The sequence below is a fragment of the Notolepis coatsorum genome (genome assembly GCF_963971535.1).
Source record: "Notolepis coatsorum genome assembly, chromosome: 5".
Lineage (NCBI taxonomy): Eukaryota > Metazoa > Chordata > Actinopteri > Aulopiformes > Paralepididae > Notolepis > Notolepis coatsorum.
Genome location: NC_140169.1, coordinates 138,635,705 through 138,661,072, shown reverse-complemented (window position 1 = coordinate 138,661,072; position 25,368 = coordinate 138,635,705). Strand labels below are relative to the sequence as shown.

The 25,368-nt window shown below is 45.3% G+C and overlaps 1 protein-coding gene across 1 annotated transcript in view; it reads left to right on the top strand.

Annotated features, from left to right (window-relative positions):
* Positions 1 to 3,172: 3,172 nt before the first annotated feature.
* The window catches only part of mthfd1l (methylenetetrahydrofolate dehydrogenase (NADP+ dependent) 1 like), a 156,736-nt gene continuing 134,540 nt past the window's right edge, over positions 3,173 to 25,368 (top strand). Inside the window, 12 exon segments of the mRNA XM_084315202.1 lie at positions 3,173 to 3,536; positions 4,428 to 4,512; positions 5,057 to 5,107; positions 5,253 to 5,306; positions 8,031 to 8,155; positions 12,008 to 12,108; positions 12,831 to 12,961; positions 14,338 to 14,449; positions 15,737 to 15,798; positions 16,653 to 16,750; positions 17,936 to 18,109; positions 24,730 to 24,866. Coding sequence (XP_084171328.1) covers positions 3,241 to 3,536; positions 4,428 to 4,512; positions 5,057 to 5,107; positions 5,253 to 5,306; positions 8,031 to 8,155; positions 12,008 to 12,108; positions 12,831 to 12,961; positions 14,338 to 14,449; positions 15,737 to 15,798; positions 16,653 to 16,750; positions 17,936 to 18,109; positions 24,730 to 24,866 — 1,426 coding nt within the window. The 5' untranslated portion in view covers positions 3,173 to 3,240.

Sequence of the window (25,368 nt, the reverse complement as noted above, 5' to 3'; positions counted from 1 at the left end):
CTTTACAACAGAGAGGTTTATTATGTGTGTGGTGACTGGGGTGATGGCGGCTGCTGAGTCTCTGAGGAATGTGGAGGGGATATTGTCATGGCCAGTGGCCTTGTTAGGTTGGAGGGCGCTCAGTTTTTTAAGTACCTCATCTGTTGTTACCATTTCCAGTTTGAAGTCGTCTTTGCGGACCCCTAGGTTTTTGTAGTAGGCTAGGATGTGTTCTACCCCAAAATGCCCTGAGTGGGAGGGTAGTTTATTAACCAGTGTTGTGGCTATGTGTGTAAAGAAAATGTTTTAAGTAATTGGCCACATCCAGCTTGTCTGTGATGAGCATGTTGTCCGTCTTTATGTTTGAAAATCTGTTTTTTAAGTTTTTTTTTTACTGCAGCCTAGTTGATTATTGAGTAATTTCCAAAGTTCACTGGGTTTATTTTAGTTTTCCTCAGTTTTGTCATTGATGAAATTCTTTTTTGCAGTTTTGATCATGGAGTTTACGTCATTTCTTAGTCTGTTTATTTGCAGTTTGTTCCCGTGAGTTCATGGGGTTATAGTGCTTGTGAGTTCATGGCCGTCCAGAGTCAAAGAAAACACTGTTATACACACACACGTCTTCCATATATTGGTGGCGACCTTTTTTGACCGTTTTGACTCATTATCTCTGGTTCAATGGAGCAGAAGTCATGTTATATTTAGCTTACTACTAGCTTAGCACGTGAGCGCGGACAGCTCGAGTAGGGTCCAGCTGCAGCGCCGGAGAATCCTCTCAAGGGGCAAGCCTGTGGCAGCCACGAACCTGCGCTGTTTTAAGTGAGCGTGTGTTTATTGGATTTAAGTGAGCACTGAGCGTGTGTTATTAGATTGATTGATTGATTGAACATTTAATTAATGTCCGCCTTGTTTCTAACTGGTTATGCTTAGGCCCTCTTTCGAAGTCGGTTATGAGAGTTTATCTTTAGAGCAGGGCGATAGACCACTGACCAGCCCTGATTCCAAACTCTAAGCAACTTCGAAAGAGGGCGACTTCAAAAGAGGGCCTAAGCATAACCAGATCGAAACAAATGCGCATGTTTGTATTAATTAATGATTGTGCCATTATTGCTATCAAATGTAATGATTGTGAAATATTTCTGTAATGAGTTGTATGTGTATGTATCAACAGTGGTGCAGTGGTGGTAGGACGGGGTAAGCAGTGGCGAATCCTTATGGAAGCCAACGGAAGCCATGCCTCCCTAATATTAAAATATGAATTAATATCAAATATGAAATATTAAAAAAAAAAAAAAAAAAATTAATATAGTTAATATTCTTTTTCATCTGTGAATTTGCATCTGTGTTATAATTTTTTTTTTTTTTTTTTTTTTAAATGTCTCCCTCTTCTCCTTCTCACTCCCTCTAACACACTGTCAGCCTCACTATGCTCACTGCAGCAGGAGGGGAGGCAGATGGTAGGTCTCTTTCTCCTGGCTTCCAGCATTATAGAGTCCAAATCCGATCCTAGCCAATCAGATTCGAGCTGACTGCCACACCCTAAAAGTTTAAAACGGGGCTGTGAGAAGAATCATGAGTGTGGAATCCCCTCTGCACACCTCCCCTCTGCACTCTGAACATTGTATTAACCCGTAACTGTTCCCACGGGCCGAATATTGCCCCGATCCTCGCGAGATTAAATCCACGGGGACCTCTCGGCGTGCCGAAGCTTTTCCTAAATCACTTCCATCATCGAAAACGAGGGGAAAAGGTCGGCTCGCGACCCTGAAAATGTCGCGTGATTTTAAAAACGCTGTATTAAGTGAGCCTATTATGGGATCCACGCGAGCTTTCTATCGTGGAAACATCTGGGCGTCCCGCAACTTTTACTGATTCACATGTAGCCCCTAAAATGCTTAGAAAAGGAAAACAGAACGCGTGGAATAAACTCGCCGAAACGGAAAAGTGTCCCACGGGCGCGCCGTGATTCCGATCCGCGTGAAAATATTCACGGCCATAGAGGAGACCGTGGGACACCTTTTTGCAACCGAATATGTGTCTCGAATTTGCTCCCACGCGGCGCGCAAAATCGCGCAAGGAAAAATCGGACCAAAAATTAACCAATGCTCCAGCAGTATTAATGACCCTGATGTAAACAAGACAAACGTCTTTCTCTGGTCTGCATCCCCTTATACAATTGTGTGTATTGAGCCGTACTGTATTGTACCCATTCTGCAATCTGTTAAATAAATAAAAAGAACGTTTGACTGGCCGCCGAGCCATACTGTAGTGTACATGGTGACTGCTTGACTTAAAAAAAAAAAATAAAAATATTAATAAAAATATTTAATAATTTTTTTTTTAAGATTTTTTTTTTGGCTTCCCCTGTTATTTTACCCACGCGACGCCACTGGGGGTAAGACGCCGTCCTAGTAGTTCGCTGAGCAGAAGTGCGCGCAATCGTGCACGGGTGTGCACGCACGCAGACAAAAATGCGTTCACAATTGTCACTGGACTCGTGGCGCCAAGTACCCGGCCGGCACTTATCACCTAGACTTTGCATAATAATAGGATACCGATAGCATAACAACGAGAAGAGCCAAACCAAAATACAAGCCCTGTACCAATTGGTGGGGGTTTGCTTGATCTGTGGTCCCGACTGGAAGGATGAGACATTAAGTTGTGCTTCAGTCTGAAGGAAACTGTCCTTCTGTAAACTAAGTTACATTGTTAATTTAGTTTGTATTTACTTTTCTAGTTTAAGTTAATTCAATTAAAGAAATTGTAACTACAATTACATTTAAAACATTGTTATCATCTGTTCTGTGTGCAAGCGAGGGACCATACGCTCGTCCGCGGGAGCGCACGTGCACGTGGCGTCTGGGCAGTTCCCATATCTGCACCACTGTGTATCAAGCATCCTTGACTTCCAGGGACAACGATGTAAATAAGTCATTGGCTTTTTCGTTCCTATCCTTGACTAAAGCAAATATGTGTGATGATGTAATAATCTGTATATGTTTTGTTGTCTAAATAAATACCTACCTACCTACCTACCTACGCTCACTTAAAACAGCACAGGTTCGTGGCTGCCACAGGCTTGCCCAGTGAGAGGATTCACCGGCGCTGCAGCTGGACCCTATTGGACAGCTCCACACACCAGACCTCGCGCCTCGCCGCCTCCATCATCATCATCACTCACAGACCCTCAGCTTCCCTGTTCGAGGAGCTCGTCAACCCAAAACCAGAAGAAAACACCAACAAACTATAAACAACACAAGAATGGCGATGAAATTGTCCGCGCTTCGCTACGCCGCCTGTCGTGGTCTTCGGACACATTCCGCACAACACCACCAACAAACCCACCATCCAGGAGGAACCACGGTGTTCTTCGGCTTAGCGAGGAGGACTCCGAGATGCCCGCTGCCGGTGCGTCCTGCTGCCGACAACAAGGTGACGATCCTCCGGACAGCAGCCACCAGCAGCAGCGGCGGCGGTGGTTCAACAAGTCCCGGCAACAAGTTTGTGAAACAGACGCAGAAGAAAGTCGACGGGGTTGGTTACGAACAGATCGTGAGGTGAGTGAGGAGGAACCAGGATGAATGACATTATTTTGTTTTGGTACCTTTCGGGTTAGTAGTAGTATTTCTGTTTCACAACCCTAGACCCATTTCCTGATAACAGCGGATCATCTTCATTGATCTCTCAGAAAAGACACATGGCATGTCGAGCAGACTTAAAACGTTAACTTAAAAGGTATTACTACAAGTGTTTGTTATCATCAGTGATGCCGTTTGTCGTTTGCTTTGGAGCACTCTCTCTCCACGTGTCTTCAAGAAGAAGGAACCCTGCCAGCTGATGTAACTTCCCACTGTTGTTGCCTCTCAACTTCTCATTGTAGAGTCAGTGTGAAAGTACAATAGTTTCTTCAACTAAAAAGGGCGCCTTCAATGCAATCAAGTTTACGCAGACGTTAAACTATACATAATCTTGTTGTGTTTACTTTTGGTCGCCGTGGTGTACTTAATAACCGCGGTCTCAGTTGTATCTCCTCCTGTGTACAGTACACTAACTAGACTAGTAGGTCAGTGTGTTAAAAGCTAATGGCCATCAAGATGCTCATCTTCATAACTCCTCCTCCCCCAAGCCACGTGGCGTGTAGCAAAACCTACATGCATCCCCCCAACAAACACAAAGCACGATATGAATTGAACCAATATGAATTGAAAATGGGGGACCCTGATGTAAACAAGACAAACGTCTTTCTCTGGTCTGCATCCCCTTAACAATTGTGTGTATTGAGCCGTACTGTGTTGTACCCATTCTGCAATCTGTTAAATAAAGTTTTCATTCATTCATGAAGTTAAATACGTGTTATAGGCTATTTGGGGTGGCTGGAAACAACAACCACGCCTTTTACAGAATGAGGATATTTGTTTGTATTGACTAACTTGTTGTTTTCTCCATAGGGAGGTGTCTCAGAAGACCAAGGGGGAAGTGGCAGCTTTACAGAGGGAAAACCCAACTCTCAAACCCGTGCTGGCAATCATACAGGTATACACTACAGTACCAGCATCTAGCATCTGTGTCTCAGAAGAACGTGTTATAAACATGGAACATGGATTGTGACCAATTGGATCATACTAATCACCAGATCTCTCAACAGACATTCATCTAATCATCATTCTAAACCATAATGGTTTCTTTTACGTTTTCAAGTTAGGGGCCCAAATCCCCCCCCCCCCCCTTTTGTGGGATGCACGCATATTAAATATACCATACATATATTACTATTGTTATCATGTGGGGACCCACCAGAAGAAGGGCAGTGACCCATTTTGGGGCCAGACTCCTAGTTTGGGAAACTAGGATCTAAACAAATCCACATGGAAATTAGTCGTGCTATCATGCTGTGGTTTGATAGGCCCCTTTTGCCTCTGACAAGATGTGCTAAATGCTTAATTAAATTTTTCTAAATGGTATATATTCTATATTTAGGTATATATAATGGTATATATACAGTTATCTAATCTATTTATATTGTGTATGTGTGTGTGTGTGTGTGTGTGTGTGTGTGTGTGTGTGTCTGGTCTCACAGGCAGGTGAAGATGACAGTATGCTGGAGATCAACAAGAAGATGGCTGGAAAGGTAGTCTCTGTCTGTCTGTCTGTCTGTCTGTCTGTCTGTCTGTGTGCATGTCTGTGTGCATGTCTGTGTGCATGTCTGTGTGCATGTCTGTCTGTGTCCCACATGACCTCAACAGTAGTGAAATTGTCCTATTCCATATCCACAGATTGGGCTGAATGTCACTCGGATCTGCCTGCCAAAAGAATGCACTGAGGATGAGGTAAGTGACACTGATCATGCTCAAAGAGCTCTATATTACACGTCACAATCCCTCCCCCACAACCCCAACACCCCAACATCACTGATCCTGATTTCTTCAGTTTCTGGCAACACAAACTCGTTCTTCCACTCCCTGTTGTTCTGCACGTCCACACATGTCATCACATTGTGTTGGTCTGTCTATCCACACAGTTTATGCACGGATAGAAGAATGCAAATTAGATTAGATTAGATTTCTTATATACCTAAATTATCCATTATATATCCATTACCTTTACTCTAGGCTCTGTTGCCGAATACTAAATCAATACTCTATTGCCCTCACTGCCTACAACTGCCTTACACTGTATTTATAACTACCCACCTCAACCTGTCTATCCACATACCACTGTATGATAGCCAATAGCCATGTACAATAACACTTCATTAGATTAGATTAGATTCAAATTTATTGTCATTATACAGCACAACGGCAAAGTACAGTACAACGAAAATAAGTTTGCCATCCAACCAGAGTGCAAATGTAACAGGAAAGTGCTAATCGGATGTATGTACAGAGTTGTATTATTAATATGTACAGTGATACAGGTAAATTGCCCCGGGACTAGACCCAAATCAAACGGCGTCCCGCGCTTCCACTTAACGTCTTAATTAAACTGAGGAAGGCAACTGTTGTGATTTGGAGGACCGAGAAAAGATGTCAGAGTTTGAGATTTAAGTTTACTTAGTTTAGACCCTCTGTGTAGGATTTATCGCATAGTTCTATACCACTATGTTATGGCTAATCCATGTCTAATCCTAATCCTTGTCTAATCCGTCACTAGAATAATGTACAAGGTTGCCCACAGCTTCGTAGGTTATTCCGTGGTGGTCAGTTGGAAGTTGGGAGGGGTAAGATGCATGTGTAAAATCCACGCTGTAATATACTGGGTGCTACGTTACCACCCCTTCTATTGGCTAATTGCGCAAGCGCTATGTTAATTCTATACAGTTCCCGTAGGGTTGAGAACGCTCTCCCTCTCCCGTTTACATGCTCGCAATATATATTAATTCGTTGTGTTTTGGTGTGCGTCGTTGACCCAAAACCACACTCCTTGAACACTTCACGGTGAACCTGAACTAATGGGAATAAAACATTGGAATGGAAGTAAGCCTCATTTGTCTAATTGGAAATCAGGCCAACTTGTATACAACTAGCAAGCGGTCATAATCAGGCGCACCCTTCCCTTGTTACAATGCACATAATTGAACGGCAAAAAAAACTGTATAAAATACAGTATAAAGAACTGTGTGAATACAGAAGAGTGTCGTTAATGTGTTATTGCATCACCTTGGGAAATCCATTTTGTGTTGGGTTCTATCTCGATATTGTGGTAGGCCGCCGGTAAATACGTCTTTGTCTGGGGAGACAGCGATTTAGGCCACTTCGCTGCGCGTCTTATTTGCTTATCCTTCCACTTGGCCCTGCTTTCGTAAAGCTTATGTAATTCCTACCGCAGCGTCTCAGCTGTGCGTCTGGGAATGTCCTCCCCTCAGCTGAAGGGTGATCCCCTGATCCCTGATCTCACGTGTGGCTGGAATCCCCTGGGAATAGCTTGCAGGGCTTACAGCTATGGAACGCCTCAGCCGGTGGCGCGTATATACAGTATACAAAGCCTGGCTTCAGGGGACCTCTCGCCGCCGTCTGCTGGTCTACTGTACTTTCACACGCGTCTGTCTATATGTCTGTCACATCTTCCTGCTACCACACCGTCCGCTCGGCTCCCCCCGCCCTCAATCCCTTGTCCCACTGCCTTCGTGAAGTAAAACTGTGGAGGGTCATCAAACCCTCTCAAGCTCAACACCAGCAAGATGGAGCTTGTGGTCGTGGCTCCCAAGTCCCAAGGCGCCACTCCAGAAGGTTCTGGACGTGGACGGCTGTTCCATCTCTCCGTCCCCTGAAGTCTGCAACCTGGGTGTTACTACTGGACTCTACGCTCTCCTTTCAGTCAGACGTCACGTAAAAAACGCATTCTTTCACCTCAGGAGATACCTATCTGACCCCCTAAACCCCCCCCTGGAAGCTGTGATCCTCAGACATGGACCTGCTCTCCATCCCCCACACCCGCCCACCGACTTTTGGGGGCAAAGCCTTTAGCGTGGCGGGGCCGGCCCCCACCCTCCGGAACTCTCCTCCAGCTTCTAATGCAATGAAATATTCTGATCTCAAGGTTTTCTGTAAAATCACTTGCAAAGTACAACCCCAGCTTGTGTAATTTCAACGGACCACAAATGACATGGTATTTTCACAGCTAATGTTACAGTGGATGGAACTGTTATTATTTAACCCAAATGTTAAAGGTTCACGCCAACATTTTGGGGAATTAGCTTACCGTCTTCTCCAGAGAGAGAGACAAGAAGATAGATACCAGTTTCCTCTCTGTGCGTTCAGTAGAAAGCTATCGGGCTGCACGTTAGCCAAGCTTAGCACAATGAGTGGAAGCGGACAGTGCCGATTAGCCTAGGCATTGTCCACCTAACGCCTCTCCCGAAGGCTAACCGGCACTGTCCGCTTCTATTCATTGTGCTAAGCTAGGCTAACGTGCAGCCAGATAGCTTCCTACTGAACCGCACAGAGAGAAACCTGGTATCTATCTTCTTGTCTCTCTCTCTCTCTGGAGAAGACGGTAAGCTAAATGTTGGCGTGTTCCTTTAACTCTCGTCACTCGTGTGTTTGCGTGTGTAGATCATAGAGGAGGTGCTGCGGCTGAACGAGGACCCCCGGGTGCACGGCGTCTACCTCCACCTGCCCCCCGCCTCCCTGACCGGCCGGGTGCTCGGCTCACTCAAGCCGCAGAAGGACGTGGACGGGTAAGGACAGGTGCACGCGAGCTGCGGTGGCTCCACGCCCCGAGAGAGAAAGAGAAGAGGGAGAAAGAGGAGAGAGATAAGACAGAAAGTAAGAAAGAAAGAGAGATATGAGAGAGAGAGAAACAGGACAGTGGGGGACGGGGGTCCTCCCCTACCTCGGCGGCCCACTCCGTTGGTCTTCCAGTCGTAAAGTTCAATTTGACGTTGAGCTGTGAAGTCAGTTGGGCTGTCCTCGACCAAAGACATGATTCATCGTCAAATAGTCATCGTGTTCTGTCCGCTAATCCATTCGCTGATTTATTTCACAAACTTGATTTCACAAACCCTCCCCCGTGCTGCTATGATGCCCGAATTTCCCCAAGGGGATGCCTGTACGTTAATGCCAAGCAAGCAGTGCAAAAATGCTTCCGCATTCGTCACCGCACGCTAGTGCGGTAAAGCGCCCTTCTTTTCAGACAAATGCTACCGTGCGTGCACCGGCGGCGGCGTGCTCGCTCAGGTGCGTGCGTGCGCCGGCGTGCTCGCGCGAGGTGCCCGCGCATGCGACACGAGCGGAGCTCAATATATATAAGTCACCGCCCCTAAATTCAGTATCTAGCAATAGCTCAATTGGCAAGGACACATGGCTGTGGATCCTATGGCTTGTTTGCTGGCGAGTTCGAATCCCATCGAAAATATTTTTTAACGTGATTTTTTTTTAACGTGTATTCTTTCGCCGATTAAGGTTAGGCATTGTTTCGGAGTTGGTTAAGGTTAGAACGGTTAAGTTTAGGCGCTGTTAAGGAGCTGGTTAAGGTTAGAGTTTGTCAAAGAGAATGGCAATATAATTTCTATGGTTAAGGTTAGGCATGGTTTCGGAGTTGGTTAAGGTTAGAACGGTTAAGTTTAGGCGTTGTTAAGGAGCTGGTTAAGGTTAGAGTTTGTCAAAGAGAATGGCAATAGACAGCCTATTTCCGCGCGACCTGGGCGCTGGGCGGCGGAAAATGAAAGGCGCATTACTGCATGCCACTACGGTAAGTTTTTGCACTGCTTGCTTGGCATAAAGCTACACGCCAAGGGGATCAATAAATTAATATCTTATCTTGTCTTAAATTGTGTTTCCCACATGCAATAATTCAAGATTCAAGATGCAAGATAGTTATTTGTCATATGCACAGTTAAACGGACAGTTACGCCGTACAATGGGAATCTTACTTTGCTATTCACACAGAATCACAAAATATAGACCTAAACTAGAATAAAAAAATATTAAGAAAAACCAAACTAAAATAAAGAATCTTAAAAAAGATAAATAAGTAGAAGGACCTCTTTTTAAAATCCAAATGCTTGCCAGCTTATCATTTTTCAGGAAATAAGTCATCCAGCATGGACATTACAACTTAGCGACTGACAAAGTATTGGTCGGTGGATTAAGATCAAACCGTCCAGTTAATCGACTAAGTCCTATGCAGCCCTACAAGTCGCATTATGATATGATTATGATTACACCAAAGGCCTGACGGGCATAGCCACGGCGACGCTTTGATGTCGATCTGTGAATAAGCTTAAGAGACAGGCAAGGATACATTATAACCGGAGAGGAGATTGACTAGGAAGACGGGGACATGGCCTTCTGCCTGGTTAGATTTAAGTAACATCTGATTGGGTTTCAGTTCATGTGTAAGTACAGGTTAATTTATACTTCTATGTGAAGTGGTTCTTTTTGGGGTGGGGGTGGGGGGGTGTCTTGATATTCGTCCAATGACGTCATGTGGTTTGGTTCTTTTCCTGGGGTTCTGTGGACAGACTTCTAAACGTTTCCCCCGCTGGTGAATGAACACCACACATTGTTTTCAGTGACTGGCTGCTTTCACACTATCCATTCACACGTGTGTGTGAAACATTCCATTCAGCTGTGTGGAAGAGGTCCCTTCTGTCCAATAAACTACAACCGCTCTGATTTGGACAAACGTAATATGACTGCCCAATTACGGAATGTCGGCTCCCGGTAACTATCGCTAACCACTTTATGAGATAAAAATGCCTATTTTTCCATGCACAGCGGTGGAGTTGGCAAACCATTGGAATTGCATGGTATTACTGTTCCGCTGCCACTTGTTTCCAAGATCCAGTAATAAAACACCGAATTATAACTCGTATATCAACACGTAGCAGCCGCCGTCTCTTCCAACATGGAGGACAAAATGGGCATTCTAAACGTTTAAACCTTTTCTGTAGTAATACAGTAGGTGACCACATGCATTATTGCTGTGGTCTGCGTGTCTTCGGTTCATCGGAGGTAAACGCATTTGCTGCCATGCTGCCTTGAATTATTTGTCCCAAATCGGAGTGGTCTGCTGAGCGGTGGGGCGGTGCGAGTGCATTCATTATAGCGAGTCATGTGAGCGAGGAAATGAGTTGGGGACTCTGAGCAATCATCAAGAGATGGATACGCTTGGTTCCATTGTCACGATTGTCACGAGTTCCCGCCGATGCAGAAATCAAACCAATGTGACTTAATTTGCCGCATTTTCAACACACCAAAGCCTGTTAAATCTCTTCAATGGAGAAAAATCTATTTGATCTCAATCCCAAACGGATGGTCTTAAAGGAACACGCCAACATTATGCGCTTTACCGTCTTCTCCAGAGTCGGACAAGAAGATAGATACCAATTTCCTCTCTGTGCATTCAGTAGGAAGCTATTCGGCTAGCTTAGCACAAATGAATGACATGGACATGCGAGTACAGAAACAAGCATTTCATCATAAAGTATTCTGTATTTTATTATGACAAATATATGACAAACTTGAAACTTGAAACATGGACCACTAGCCTACAGTAGCTGTTGGCCAAAAACATTTCTCCCAGAGTTGTAAGCTAGGCTAGTGGTCTGTATCCGCTTCCACATATGCGCTAAGCTAGGCCTGCTTGCAGCCGGATAGCTTTCTACTGAACGCACCGAGAGGTAATTGGTATCTTATCTTCTTGTCTGACTCTGGAGAAGAAGGTAAGAATGATGTTGGCGCGTTCCTTTAAGTCTCTACTGTTCTGTAAAAGTGATGGATCAGCATTAGCACAATAACCGTTATGCACATCCCTCGTTGTAATAATAATAATGTAATTGTCATGAATGCTCTTAACCCTTTAACTGCCACACTACAGAAGGTTAACCCTTTACTATCACACTGACGGATGTAGTGTGGCAGTGAAAGGGTTAACCGGCTGTTGTGTGGCAGTGAAAGGGTCAACCTTCTGTGTATTGTCGCAGTGAAAGGGTTCACCGTTTTGGTAGTGTGGCAGTGAAAGGGTTAACTGCAATAGTACCAGCTGCGATTACATTTGACATTTAGTCATTTAGCTGACGCTTTTATCCAAAGTGACTTACAAGTTCTGTACGACAAGTCAACAGGAAGGGAACGACTCTATCAACTGAGTAACAATGATCAAACAGTGCTGAAACTTGGGTGCTGCAGTGTTGAGTGCATAGACATAAGACATATTAGTATAGTAGGGGGAGTGCATGGTAGTATAGGACAGTAAGAAGGTTATTATAATTTTTTCATTTCAGATATTGATTGAAGAAGTGTGTGACTAGCAGTGATAAGATGTAGTATTGAGTACCGTAAAAGGACAGACCCAATATATTGTCTTTTCCCTGATGAATTGAAAATGGGGGACCCTGATGTAAACAAGACGAAAGTCTTTCTCTGGTCTGCATCCCCTTAACAATTGTGTGTATTGAGCTGTACTGTATATTCTGCAATCTGTTAATAAAGTTTTCAATCAATCAATCAAAACCTGGTGCATGTGAATGGTGTGTGAACGTATTGCAGTGTAAAATATTCAGCATGTGCGACTTCTCTTGCCGTAGGATGACCGATCTGAATGTGGGGCGGCTGGTACGAGGGGACACGAGCCAGGGGTTTGTTCCACCCTTAGCCAGTGCTGTCATGGAACTTCTGGGGAGACATGGTACGTGTGTGTGTATTTGGGGGTTGTCGAGGGTCAAAGGTCAAATGTCAGGTGGCCACGGTTGGGAGTTATTCTGGGCAGTGGTTCTCAACTGGTCTCTCGTCTCACGACGCACATTTTTCCATTGGACATACATTTCTGAAATGTTTTAAAGACTCAAATTTATTTCACTACTATAGCGCAGTACTACACAATGCCTTCCTGCACTGTTAAAGATATGAAGTAAACGACAACAAAAAGTGCAACTAAGGATAAAAAAAGACACTGAGGTTTTGGTCTCTCTTTTGTCCTCCATATAAGTAACCCATATTTAATTCAGTGTCATGTTTGCATTTCACCATGTTTACAAATGCTTGACTGAGCACGTTACTGTCCTGGCGACGCTGGCAGCAGACGCAACGCACGCACACTACGTCATGGGAAACGCATGTCCTTCAAAATAAAAGCGCAGCATCAGAAATTCTGTAGACTATTTCCCTTTTTTTTTTTTTTTTACACACACACACACACACACACACACACACACACACACACACACACACACACACACACACACACACACACACACACACACACACACACACACACACACACACATACACACCCCACCAGTTTCGAACCACTGCCCTAAAGATGAGCACGGTTGTCTTGTAACATGGTTAGCATGTAATGTTAAGTGAGAACTTGACTATATCAGCCCATGTTTCTGTCCTTTTCCACAGATGTACCTCTGGAGGGAAAGACGGTGCTGTTGGTGGGCGGCGAAGGACCCGTTGGGGTGGCCCTGCAGTGCCTGATGCAGAGAAGTGGGATGATGGTCCTCAGCAGTAGCTCAGACAGCCTGCAGAAACAGGTAGTGTGTGTGTGTACGTGTGACTGAGTGCGCATGACTGCATGTAATCATATGAATTCACAACTCTCTGAATTTCCAGCATCCCTTATTCATCTTCATTCTCATTATTCATTCACCCTTTGCCTGCCTCGTGCAGTTTTGCATAGTGGCCACTGAGTGGCAGTGTGTCCCTTTTCACATGTGCGATTGACGCTCCACATACCACAGAATGGATTTCTTGTAACTTAAGAGGAGGTTACTTATTTAAATCCTGTATGGCTGTGGGAACAAAGCTCTTGCTAAAACGGGCCGTTCTGCACATGAGGTAGTGTAGGTAGTCTATACCTATGGTCAGAAGGAAGGTCTTTCTGCACATGGGTAGTCTATACCTATATGGTCAGAAGGAAGGTCTTTCTGCACATGGGTAGTCTATACCTACAGCCAGAAGGAAGGGGGGTAGAGTGGGTGGTCTGGGTCACGTGTGATTGTGTGAGTGCTTTGTAGATCAGGGATGAAGGGACACAATCGGATAAGTTGGGGTGGGAATAAATACCAATTAGTTTGCTGGCTGAGTTGCCTGACTGACTCTCGGTCGTTAAAGAACCCAGGACGCCTATTGCAAAGAGTAGGGGGTTCCCCGACGTTCCTGGCCAAATTCCCAATCAGGTCTTTGACATCAAGGCCACCTAATAATCCCTTCCCCTTAATTGGCTGATATCAATCCCTGTCTCCTGAGCCGTTCAGCCATTGTGTAGTGTGACGTGTGCCGGGTGCCAGTGTAGGTTGGGTGCTGCCAGTGGTGGTGAAGGAGGCAATTTCCACATTGTGGGGAGCGCTTTGAGTGTCTAGAAAAGCGCTATATAAATGTAATGAATTGTTATTATTATTAAGTTATTTATTTGCTAGAGTTCATTATTATTGGTGCCTATAAGCATAATGGAAGAAACCGATGTCACCACACAGAATAACTGGCTCAATAATGCTACGGTACAGGAGGAGAAGATGCCGGCATGGGACAGACGGGTGTCTTAGTTTACCGATGGCTGTGAGTCTCGTTTGTAAATGTACATGGTGTGCTGATTGAAGCTGAGGCTACTGTCCGGTGTGATGTCAAGGTATCTGAAGGACTCGTCTGATGGGAAATAAAATACAGGAATAGAAATACAAAGTAAGAGTGAAGTGACGTTGTATACTTTAATAACAAAGAGAAGAAGGGGAAAGCAGCCCATCAGATCCATCAGATTGGCCTTTTTAACACCTAGAGTTGACAGGCCGATGTGTGATGATATTGTCAGACGTCTAACCCCGCTCAACTCCCTGCTTAACCCTCCTTCATCCACTCTCTGTATTCTCTCCTTCCTTCTCTCATTCTTCGTCTCGTCCTTTCTCCCCCCCAGGTGATGCAAGCGGATGCTGTGGTGCTCTTGGGGGCGCGGCCTACAGACATCCCTCCCACCTGGCTGAGACCAGGGGCCGCGGTCATCCGCTGTGACCCCAACCTGATGACAGGTACTGTACGCGAGACATTTGATTGACAGCAGCCAATTAGGAAGCGATGCCCTTTGTACTAGCGCTGTCCTCGACTAACCAAAGTCTTAGCTGGCTAATAATAACAGTTGTAGGATTTTGTCGACATGTCCAATAATCTATTATTTATTAATGTAATCTTGTACCTATTAAAGATGAAAGCATTCATGATGTTTGTGAATATCACTGTGATGCTAGGGAGGTATGTATAGTTTTCTGGCAAACTTGACAAATCTTTTTAAAATGGCCAGTACAGAGAGACTCTGATGGGAGCTTCTATCCCCTGGCCATCAGGATGCTCAATGCTCAATGACAACGACACTATGTAACAACCCATCATCTACACTCACGGCACACTAATCCACATGTACACACTCACTTTAAACAAACACTCACCTTAACACCCACTTTACTCACTTTAGACACTTTAACACTAAATTATATTGATCTATTATTAAAGAGATTTGCACTACATTCATACCTTACCCTAAGTTTTGTACCTCATTTCTGCATTGTACCTCACTGTTACCCATTTTACTCTGTATTGTATATTGTATATATGTATATATTGAACATTCCTTTACTTACTTTTTACCTACTTCTTAATAACTTTTTTTACTTACTTTTTGTTTTACTGTATGAAGCACACTCTCAGGGGCTCATACAAGCATTTCACCGTAAAGTATTCTGTATTTTATTGTGACAAATAATAAACAAACTTGAAACTTGAACTTGAAAATATTTTTCATCATATACAGTAATAGTCCACACAATGCAATGCAGCCGGCTGTAAGATGCCTTCTAGCCATTACCCTCCTGTCTTGGTAACACCATATCATTGCCCTAGCGTCGCAATAGTTTGAGCATGGACCACACACACACACATTTTCAAGAGGGGGAAACCTATAAGTTGCGCATAGAGCGGAAAATGCTGATGTAATGACTGCCACATCGCTGGGATGCTGCTAGCTAGCGAGCTAACGTTAGTTGGTTGCTGGTAGACAGGGCGGTAATGACTAGAAGGCATCCACATTGCAGCCAGCTGCCTCTGCAGAACAATGCTGTGTGTGTGTTGCCCTGTGGACTCCTCACATGACCCACATGATGTCACAACTTCATGAAAGTCTGCCATTCAAACTAAGAGTTAATTGGTCGACTCGCACCATAATAACCCATTGGTTATCTAATTGACTGTGACGGGCCCACCGTATGCACTTTTGTGTAGGTTGAGTGATGTCATAGTGATGATGGTGGATGTCCCACTTTCAGATGAAGACTATGCCGAGACGTCTCCAGGACTAGGATGTCTCACAGCTGCACTCAGAATGCAGGTGTGTCTCGTTGTTTTCCCAATCCTCGTCTCTCACCCCAGTTTGTCTGGTACTGTCATCCCTTATGACTGACGACTCTTAGCTGGCTTTCTTAATTCCTTCTTTCTTTCTTTCTTTCTTTCTTTCTTTCTTTCTTTCTTTCTTTCTTTCTTTCTTTCTTTCTTTCTTTCTTTCTTTCTTTCTTTCTTTCTTTCTTTCTTTCTTTCTTTCTTTCTTTCTTTTTCCTCTGCCTCTGAGTCTCTCTCTCTCTCTCTCTCTCTCTCTGACTCTTTCTCTCCCCCCCTCTGACTCTCCCACTCCCTCTCTCTCTCCCACCCCCCCTCTCTCTCTGACTCTCCCCCCTCTATCTCCCGCCCTCTCTCCCCTCCCTCTCTCTCCCTCTCTCTCTCTGACTCCCTCCCTCCCCCCTCTCTCTCTCCCCCTCCCCCCCTCTCTCTCTCTCCCTCGCTCCCTCTCTCTGACTCCCCCCCTCTCTCTCCCTCCCCCCCTCTCTCTCTCTCCCTCCCTCCCCCCCCTCTCTCTCCCCCCCTCTCTCTCTCTTTCTCTCCCTCGCTCCCTCTCTCTCCCTCCCTCTCTCTGACTCCCCTCTCTCCCCTCTCCCTCTTCCCCTCCCTCTCTCTCTCCCCCCCTCTCTCTCTCTCCCTCGTCCCTATCCCTCTCTCTCTCCCTCCCTCTCTCTGACTCTCCCCCCCTCTCTCTCCCTCTCCCCCCCCTCTCTCTCTCTGACTCTCCCTCCCTCCCTCCCTCCCTCCCTCCCTCCCTCTCTCTGACTCTCCCCCTCTCTCTCTGACTCCCCCCCCTCTCCCTCCCTCCCTCCCTCCCTCCCTCCCTCCCTCCCTCCCTCCCTCTCTCAGAATGTTGTACGTGGTAGCACTCGCTGGGTCCAGGAGCAGCAGTATAAACCATGGAAGCTGCGTAGCCTGAAGCTGCAGCCCCTCTCTCCAGTACCCAGGTATGAACCCCCCTCTCTCCAGTACCCAGGTATGAACCCACTACTACGCCACGCTGTGTTTCACGCTGGTTCCTATAGGTCATCTGTGGTGGTGGGAAAACGACCCTATACACGTGCAAGACGAGACATGATTAACATGTCACCATGTCAGTTTTGGAAGCTGTATTTGCGGTGGACCTGTCCCATATTGTGGTGGGCTACCATTAATAAACCTCTGCATCGGGGGAAACATGCTCTTAAACGGCTCGCAGTTCCAAATCCCCACACATCTGCGTCTGGTATAGCATGCAGAATCAAAGTCAGACCGCAACGTGCCTGTTGATCCCTGGCAACCATCACTTCTAACTCAATTATAATAGTCGGACATTGATTTAATGTGGCCAGAAATGCTGTAGCGGTTAAAGTGCCTCTGGGAAACACATGTGCTTTTACTGGCGCAGGTTCAAATCCCACCAGAAGCTCCTCCTCCTCCCCTGTTCCTATCTCATGCGACCCGACCCCTATCTCAACGAAGAAGAAATACTACAGCGGGAGTGAACTCAATTTGAAACAGCCTAGAGCTCGAACCACACTTAAAAGTATGTCTGTGTCAGTTACAGGAGTGAAACTCTGGAACAATATACTGGATGAAATAAAAAACAGCAGGAGTATTTTTAAGTTGAAAAAGATGTTTAAAAACAGGGTTCTAGAATCTTATAGTAAAATTGTACCTACAATCTGTTTTTCTCTACCATGAAACTCTGGTATTGCAGATGAATTTTTGATTTTCCTATGTTGGCTTATGTTCTTTTCAGGAACGTTTTTTGTTGATTGTTGATTTTTTTGTTTGTTTGTTTGTTTGTTTTATCTGGCAAACTTTAACTTTTTTTGTTCTTTTCTGGATCGGTTTTTGTTGATTTTTGATTGTTGATTTATTTTTTTGTTTGTTATATTTTGAAAACTAACTTTTTTGAATTTGTTTTTTGAATTAGGGGTAGGTTGCTCTATAAGCCTTCGGCTTCAAACCTATCCTTTTCGTTTGTTTATTTGTAAGAATGTTCGAAAAATTATTTGTTTGTTTATTTATTTGTATTTGTAAACATTCGAAATAAAATAATTCATTCATTCATTCATAACTGCCCTCTCTCTCCGCTGAGCGCTGGCCGCACCCTGCCCTGATGACCTCTGACCTCTGCTCTCTCTCAGTGATATAGCGATCTCCCGAGCCCAGGCCCCGAAGCCCGTGGACCAGCTGGCGGAGGAGATTGGCCTGCTGCCAGAGGAGCTGGAGGCCTACGGGAGGAGCAAGGCCAAGGTCCGCCTCTCCCTGCTCGACCGCCTGCACGCGCGGCCTGACGGGAAATACGTTCTGGTGGCCGGGTGAGTCTGGCCGACCGTCTGGTCCACCGCTGTCTGTCTGTCCGTCTGTCGTCGCTCGGGGCTAATCCGTCGTTCACGCTAGTTGCATGTCAATGGCGGTGAGGTAACTGTGGAAGTCTGTCGAATGGAACCACCCACACAATGTACAGTTCCCCCCCCACCCGCCTACCCAACCCCCCCCCCCCCCCCCCCCCCCCCCCACATCCTCCAATGTACAGTTTCTTCCCCCTCAAATGTATATACTCTCTTTTTGTACTCTGGTATGTCATAAATGTCTAAATGTAACAGTACTGTCTACCTGTATGTTATGATGAATTGAAAATGGGGGACCCTGATGTAAACAAGACGAAAGTCTTTCTCTGGTCTGCATCCCCTTAACAATTGTGTGTATCCAGCTGTACTGTGTTGTACCCATTCTGAAATCTGTTAATACAAATTTCAATCAATCAATCAATCAATCAATCAATCAATCAAAAACGGCTAAACCAGTACCATTGGAAACGGCTCTTCTTTTTTCACGCCGTGATGGCGGCTGTACGGTTGAGACACCATATTTCTTGCTCCTCTCAACGAGGCTGTTTCTATGCATTCTCCTGACAACCATTTTCTATACAAAACGCACAGAATCAACAGGGTTAATGCTAGTTGCTCTTCAAGCTAGTTGCTCTTCAAGCCAGTTGCTCTTCAAGCTAGTTGCTCTTCAAGCCAGTTGCTCTTCAAGCTAGTTGCTCTTCAAGCTAGTTGCTCTAGTTGCTCTTCAAGCCAGTTGCTCTTCAAGCTAGTTGCTCTTCAAGCTAGTTGCTCTAGTTGCTCTTCAAGCTAGTTGCTCTTCAAGCTAGTTGCTCTTCAAGCTAGTTGCTCTTCAAGCTAGTTGCTCTAGTTGCTCTTCAAGCTAGTTGCTCTTCAAGCTAGCCTTACTGCACAATGACTGAACGATTGACTGACGACTGACTTAAAGTCTGTCAATCCATCCATCTTTTAGCTTGTTGGCTTGCAGTCTCTCCTTCCACCTGTTCCATCTACATCTCTCTATCTCTCTCTCTCTCTCTCTCTCTCTCTCTCTCTCTCTCTCGCATACATCTGCTATCTAATTCCAGCTGTGTCATTTGAAAGCTGTGGCTTTGAATTAATGGATCATCTCTCTTTCTTTGCCATCAACTGCATGCACGCGCACACACACGCGCACACACACACACACACACACACACACACACACACACACACACACACACACACACACAAAAACAGATGACCAGTTTCCCAAGGCGCAGGCAACGGCGTGGAATTGATTACCCACAGTCCCCTGGCAGAGTGATGTCAGATGATGTCACCTATCAGTACTCTGAATACTGAATACATATACAACCATACTGCATATACCTATCAGTACTCTGAATACTGAATACATATACAACCATACTGCATATACCTATCAGTACTCTGAATACTGAATACATATACAACCATACTGCATATACCTATCAGTACTCTGAATACTGAATACATATACAGCCATACTGCATATACCTATCAGTACTCTGAATACTGAATACATATACAACCATACTGCATATACCTATCAGTACTCTGAATACTGAATACAGCCATACTGAATATACCTATCAGTCAGCGTTTCCGTTAGCCGGTAATTACCGGTTTTTGACCGGCAAAATCTGTTGAAGTCCGACTTATTTAATATCTCCGGTCTTAATGTCCGGTGAAAATAATTCCCTGAGTCTAAGCACAATTTGATTATTTGAATTGTATTAAAATAGGCTAAAATTAAATAGCCTATGCGATGAACGAAACGATCATTACATTTGTTTCCTCGTTGCTTCTAATAATGACAACGACGTTGTCGGCGAGAGCTTAGTGCTGGTGTGCGGACTTTTGTGTGAAGCTGCAGAGCCAGAGAGGCAACGGCACAATGCAGTATTCCAGCAGTACTCCAATTTGGCCATTTTCAGCCAATGTTGGGTGGGGGGCGCTGCTGTGCGGTTCCCAGAAAAGAGCCAATAACAGCTAAATCAGCTTCTCTGCAGCGCCATACTCTTTGCAAATAAGTCGTTGCGAGGTGGAGAGAGTCGTCACGCAAACCACGATAATGTTGCCGTCTCTCTGCTTTCTCAGTTCTTCGCTTGATATAATTAATACAAATGTCCAATATAACGGAATTCGTTAGCTCATAAAAATGTGATTATAACAGACTGCTGTTTAGTGTCGGACCGACTGCCCACATACGCGGTCTATTTTAGTTCAAGTCAGCAGCAGCACGGAGTATCGAGGGACTTATTTTATTTGGAATATATTAATTAATGACTGTATACGCAAAAGTAGCCTAGTTTTAAGTAATAATATTATAAATCTACATGCCTTGAGGATGACATTCTTTATATTGCCTGCCTATCAATTGTTTTAAAGCTCAATAAACTATGACCGGAATTAATCTCATTTGTCCGGTAGATTGAAATCTTGCAGGTCACGGAGACCGGCAACAATTTTTTCTAACGGAAACCCTGCTATCAGTACTCTGAATACTGAATAGGTGTTTAATATGGAGGACAGACAGACAGGTGTTTAATATGGAGGACAGACAGATAGGTGTTTAATATGGAGGACAGACAGACAGACGTTTAATATGGAGGACAGACAGACAGGTGTTTAATATGGAGGACAGACAGACAGGTGTTTAATATGGAGGACAGACAGATATGTGTTTAATATGGAGGACAGACAGGTGTTTAATATGGAGGACAGACAGACATGTGTTTAATATGGAGGACAGACAGACAGGTGTTTAATATGGAGGACAGACAGACATGTGTTTAATATGGAGGACAGACAGACAGGTGTTTAATATGGAGGACAGACAGACAGGTGTTTAATATGGAGGACAGACAGACAGACGTTTAATATGGAGGACAGACAGACAGGTGTTTAATATGGAGGACAGACAGACAGGTGTTTAATATGAAGGACAGACAGACAGGTGTTTAATATGGGGGACAGACAGGTGTTTAATATGGAGGACAGACAGACAGGTGTTTAATATGGAGGACAGACAGGTGTTTAATATGGAGGACAGACAGACAGGTGTTTAATATAGAGGACAGACAGACAGGTGTTTAATATGGAGGACAGACAGACAGACGTTTAATATGGAGGACAGACAGACAGACGTTTAATATGGAGGACAGACAGACATGTGTTTAATATGGAGGACAGACAGATAGGTGTTTAATATGGAGGACAGACAGGTGTTTAATATGGAGGACAGACAGACAGACAGGTGTTTAATATGGAGGACATACAGACGTTTAATATGGAGGACAGACAGACAGGTGTTTAATATGGAGGACAGACAGACGGGTGTTTAATATGGAGGACAGACAGACAGGTGTTTAATATGGAGGACAGACAGGTGTTTAATATGGAGGACAGACAGACAGGTGTTTAATATGGAGGACATACAGACGTTTAATATGGAGGACAGACAGACAGGTGTTTAATATGGAGGACAGACAGGTGTTTAATATGGAGGCCAGACAGACAGGTGTTTAATATGGAGGACAGACATGTGTTTAATATGGAGGACAGACAGACAGGTGTTTAATATGGAGGACAGACAGGTGTTTAATATGGAGGACAGACGGGTGTTTAATATGGAGGACAGACAGACAGGTGTTTAATATGGAGGACAGACAGACAGACGTTTAATATGGAGGACAGATAGACAGGTGTTTAATATGGAGGACAGACAGGTGTTTAATATGGAGGACAGACAGGTGTTTAATATGGAGGACAGACAGGTGTTTAATATGGAGGACAGACAGGTGTTTAATATGGAGGACAGACAGACAGGTGTTTAATATGGAGGACAGACAGGTGTTTATTATGGAGGACAGACAGACAGGTGTTTAATATGGAGGACAGACAGACATGTGTTTAATATGGAGGACAGACAGACAGGTGTTTTAATATGGAGGACAGACAGACAGGTGTTTAATATGGAGGACAGACAGGTGTTTAATATGGAGGACAGACAGGAGATTAATGTATTTGATAATGATAATAAATCCTTCCCGGTCGTTAGTTTATCAGGCTGATGAGTCAGCTGTGCTTCACCACAGTTGATAACGAGTCAATCTTTGACAGCTGTGCTCCTTTTTAACGTTGCTACGGTTACAGGTTGTGTAGCGGATGGATTTAGAACGGTGATTAAACTTGAGCCAAACTACGTGTGCATTAAACGGTTTAACGCACACCTGGCCGACCAATCGGCAGAAAATAGAGCGCTCACCCAGACCTTGGTGTGAGTTGTCAAGGATAGTCTGTGGGAAAAGAGAATGAACGAAGACCCAGTTGAGATAGTGAACAGGCTGGTCTATAAAACAGACTGTTTGGTGTTTCTAGTCAACAGGCTGGTCTATAAAACAGACTGTTTGGTGTTTCTAGTCAACAGGCTGGTCTATAAAACAGACTGTTTGGTGTTTCTAGTCAACAGGCTGGTCTATAAAACAGACTGTTTGGTGTTTCTAGTCAACAGGCTGGTCTATAAAACAGACTGTTTGGTGTTTCTAGTCAACATGCTGGTCTATAAAACAGACTGTTTCTCCTGGAGGGAGGGAGTGCAGCACCAAGTGACAGAGAGAGTGTTTGTAGGGTGAGGGGGGGGGGGGGCGGTCAGGGCCGTGGTACAGGCCCTGTCTCTTATCTCCTGGGTGTGTGGCGGGCCGGCCGGGCCCCTCTTTGAAGGGTGTGTGAACGGTGCGGCCCAGGACAGAGCAGGCCAAGCACCGCTGCCTCCTTTTCATGTGTGTGTCTGTGTGTGTGTGTGTGTGTGTGTGTGTCTGTGTGTGTGTGTGTGGGGATCCCTCTGTCACGGGAAGGCATTGCTATAGTTGCTGCCCGACCTTCTGGCATCCCCACTCACTGATACTGCAGATGTAGACACACACACACACACACACACACACACACATAGACACACACACACACACACACACACATAGACTCACATACACACACACACACACATAGACTCACATACACACACACACACACACACACACAGACTCACATACACATAGACTCACACACACACACACACACACACACACACACACACACACACACACACACACACACAGACTCACATACACATAGACTCACACATACACACACACACACACACACACACACATACACATAGACTCACATACATACACACACACGCACAGACTCACATACACAGACTCACACATACACATACACACACACATACACATGCACACACATGCATACACACCCACGGTTTCTTAAGAGCCCTCTTTGTTCCCTGCGGACCCTCTGGAAAGACGAGGGGCCTCCTCAATTACAGTCAGCAGCAGGCATGCCTTTGAGTCCTGCTGCCAAGGGAACATGAGAGAGAGAGACGCAGAGAGACACAGAGAGAGAGACACAGAGAGAGAGAGAGAGAGAGAGCGAGAGACAGACAGACAGAGACACAGAGAGATACAGAGGGAGAGAGAGACGGAGAGAGACAGAGAGAGAGACACAGAGAGAGATACAGAGACAGAGAGAGAGCGAGAGACAGAGAGAGAGAGACACAGAGAGAGATACAGAGGGAGAGAGAGACGGAGAGAGAAAGACAGACAGAGAGAGACACAGAGAGATATAGAGAGGGAGAGAGAGACGGAGAGAGAAAGACAGACAGAGAGAGACACAGAGAGATATAGAGAGATAGACGCAGAGAGAGAGACACACAGAGAGATACAGAGACAGAGAGAGCGAGAGACAGAGAGAGAAAGAGAGACAGAGAGAGAGAGACACAGAGAGATGCAGAGAGAGAGAGAGATACAGAGAGAGATACACACACCCGATACAGAGAGAGAAGAGGAGAGATGGAGGGAAAGAGACAGACGGGGAGAGGAATGAGGGTATACAGAGAGAGAGGGACAGGAGAGAGGGAGGGTAGAGAGAGAGAGACAGACAGACGGACAGACAGTCTGAGTGAACGTGTCTGTGGATGGATGATGTGGACACCCATCAAAGCATTCTTCTTTTTTTTCTTTCGGTGTCCCCCCTTTTGTTCTCTCCCTCCCCTCTTCTCTCTTCTCTCTCTCTCCCTCTCCCTCTCTCTCTCACTTTGTCTGCTCTCTCAGAGCATCCTCTCAGACTCAGCCTGTGGTTGGTTTGTTTATCTTCATGATAAAAGCTCCCAACAGTCCCCTGCATGCGTCAGGCCTCTGATACAGACGTGACGTTCAGGACATTGGCTCAGATGCTATTGATTTATGAGGACACATGCGCACGCACACACACACACACACACACACACACACACACACACACACACACACACACACACACACACACAATTTTCCCAGTGTGTGTGTGTGTGTGTGTGTGTGTGTGTGTGAGAATCTGTGGCCTCGCATAAGTATTATGTTGCACGGTCACAATGTAAGTTATTTTGTGGACCCCAGGAAGAATAACTACTGCAATGCTAATTGAGCATCCTCAAATGTGTCGATTTCAACAGTTATTACTGTGCCATGTGTGTGTGTGTGTGTGTTTTTTAAATGCATGCCTGTGTGTTCCTCTTGTCCTTCCTCCAGCATCACCCCCACCCCGCTGGGTGAGGGTAAGAGCACGGTGACCATCGGGCTGGTCCAGGCCCTCACAGCCCACCTCAAGCTCAACTCCTTCGCCTGTCTCCGACAGCCCTCGCAGGGACCCACCTTTGGAGTCAAAGGTCAGCGGAAGACACTCGGATTAGTGTCCCCGTCGGCGTCTCTGGAAAACCCATTTCCAATTCCTCGTTCGCGTTCTGCGATCTGATTGGCCACTGACGTTTCTGGTGCGATCTGATTGGCCACTGACGTTTTTTTGGTCATGTGACATCTGCGCCAATCGTGTGACGCCTGTTTCTATCACGGTTAAGCTTAGGCGACTCTTTCGAAGTTGGTTAAGGTTAGAGTTTGTCTTAGAGCAGGGCGATAGAACGCCAGCCCTGATTCCAAACTCTAACCTTAACCAACTTCGAAAGAGTCGCCTAAGCTTAACCGGTGATAAACTAGGTAGTTAGGTAGTTTGCAGGCTGTTCGAGGCGGAAATGGGCGCAGAAACGGGCGTCACGCGATTGGGGGCGCACATGTCACATGACCAGAAACGTCGGTGGCCAATCAGATCGCAACCAGAAACGTCAGTGGCCAATCGGATCGCAGAACGCGAACGCGGAACTGGAAATGGGGTTG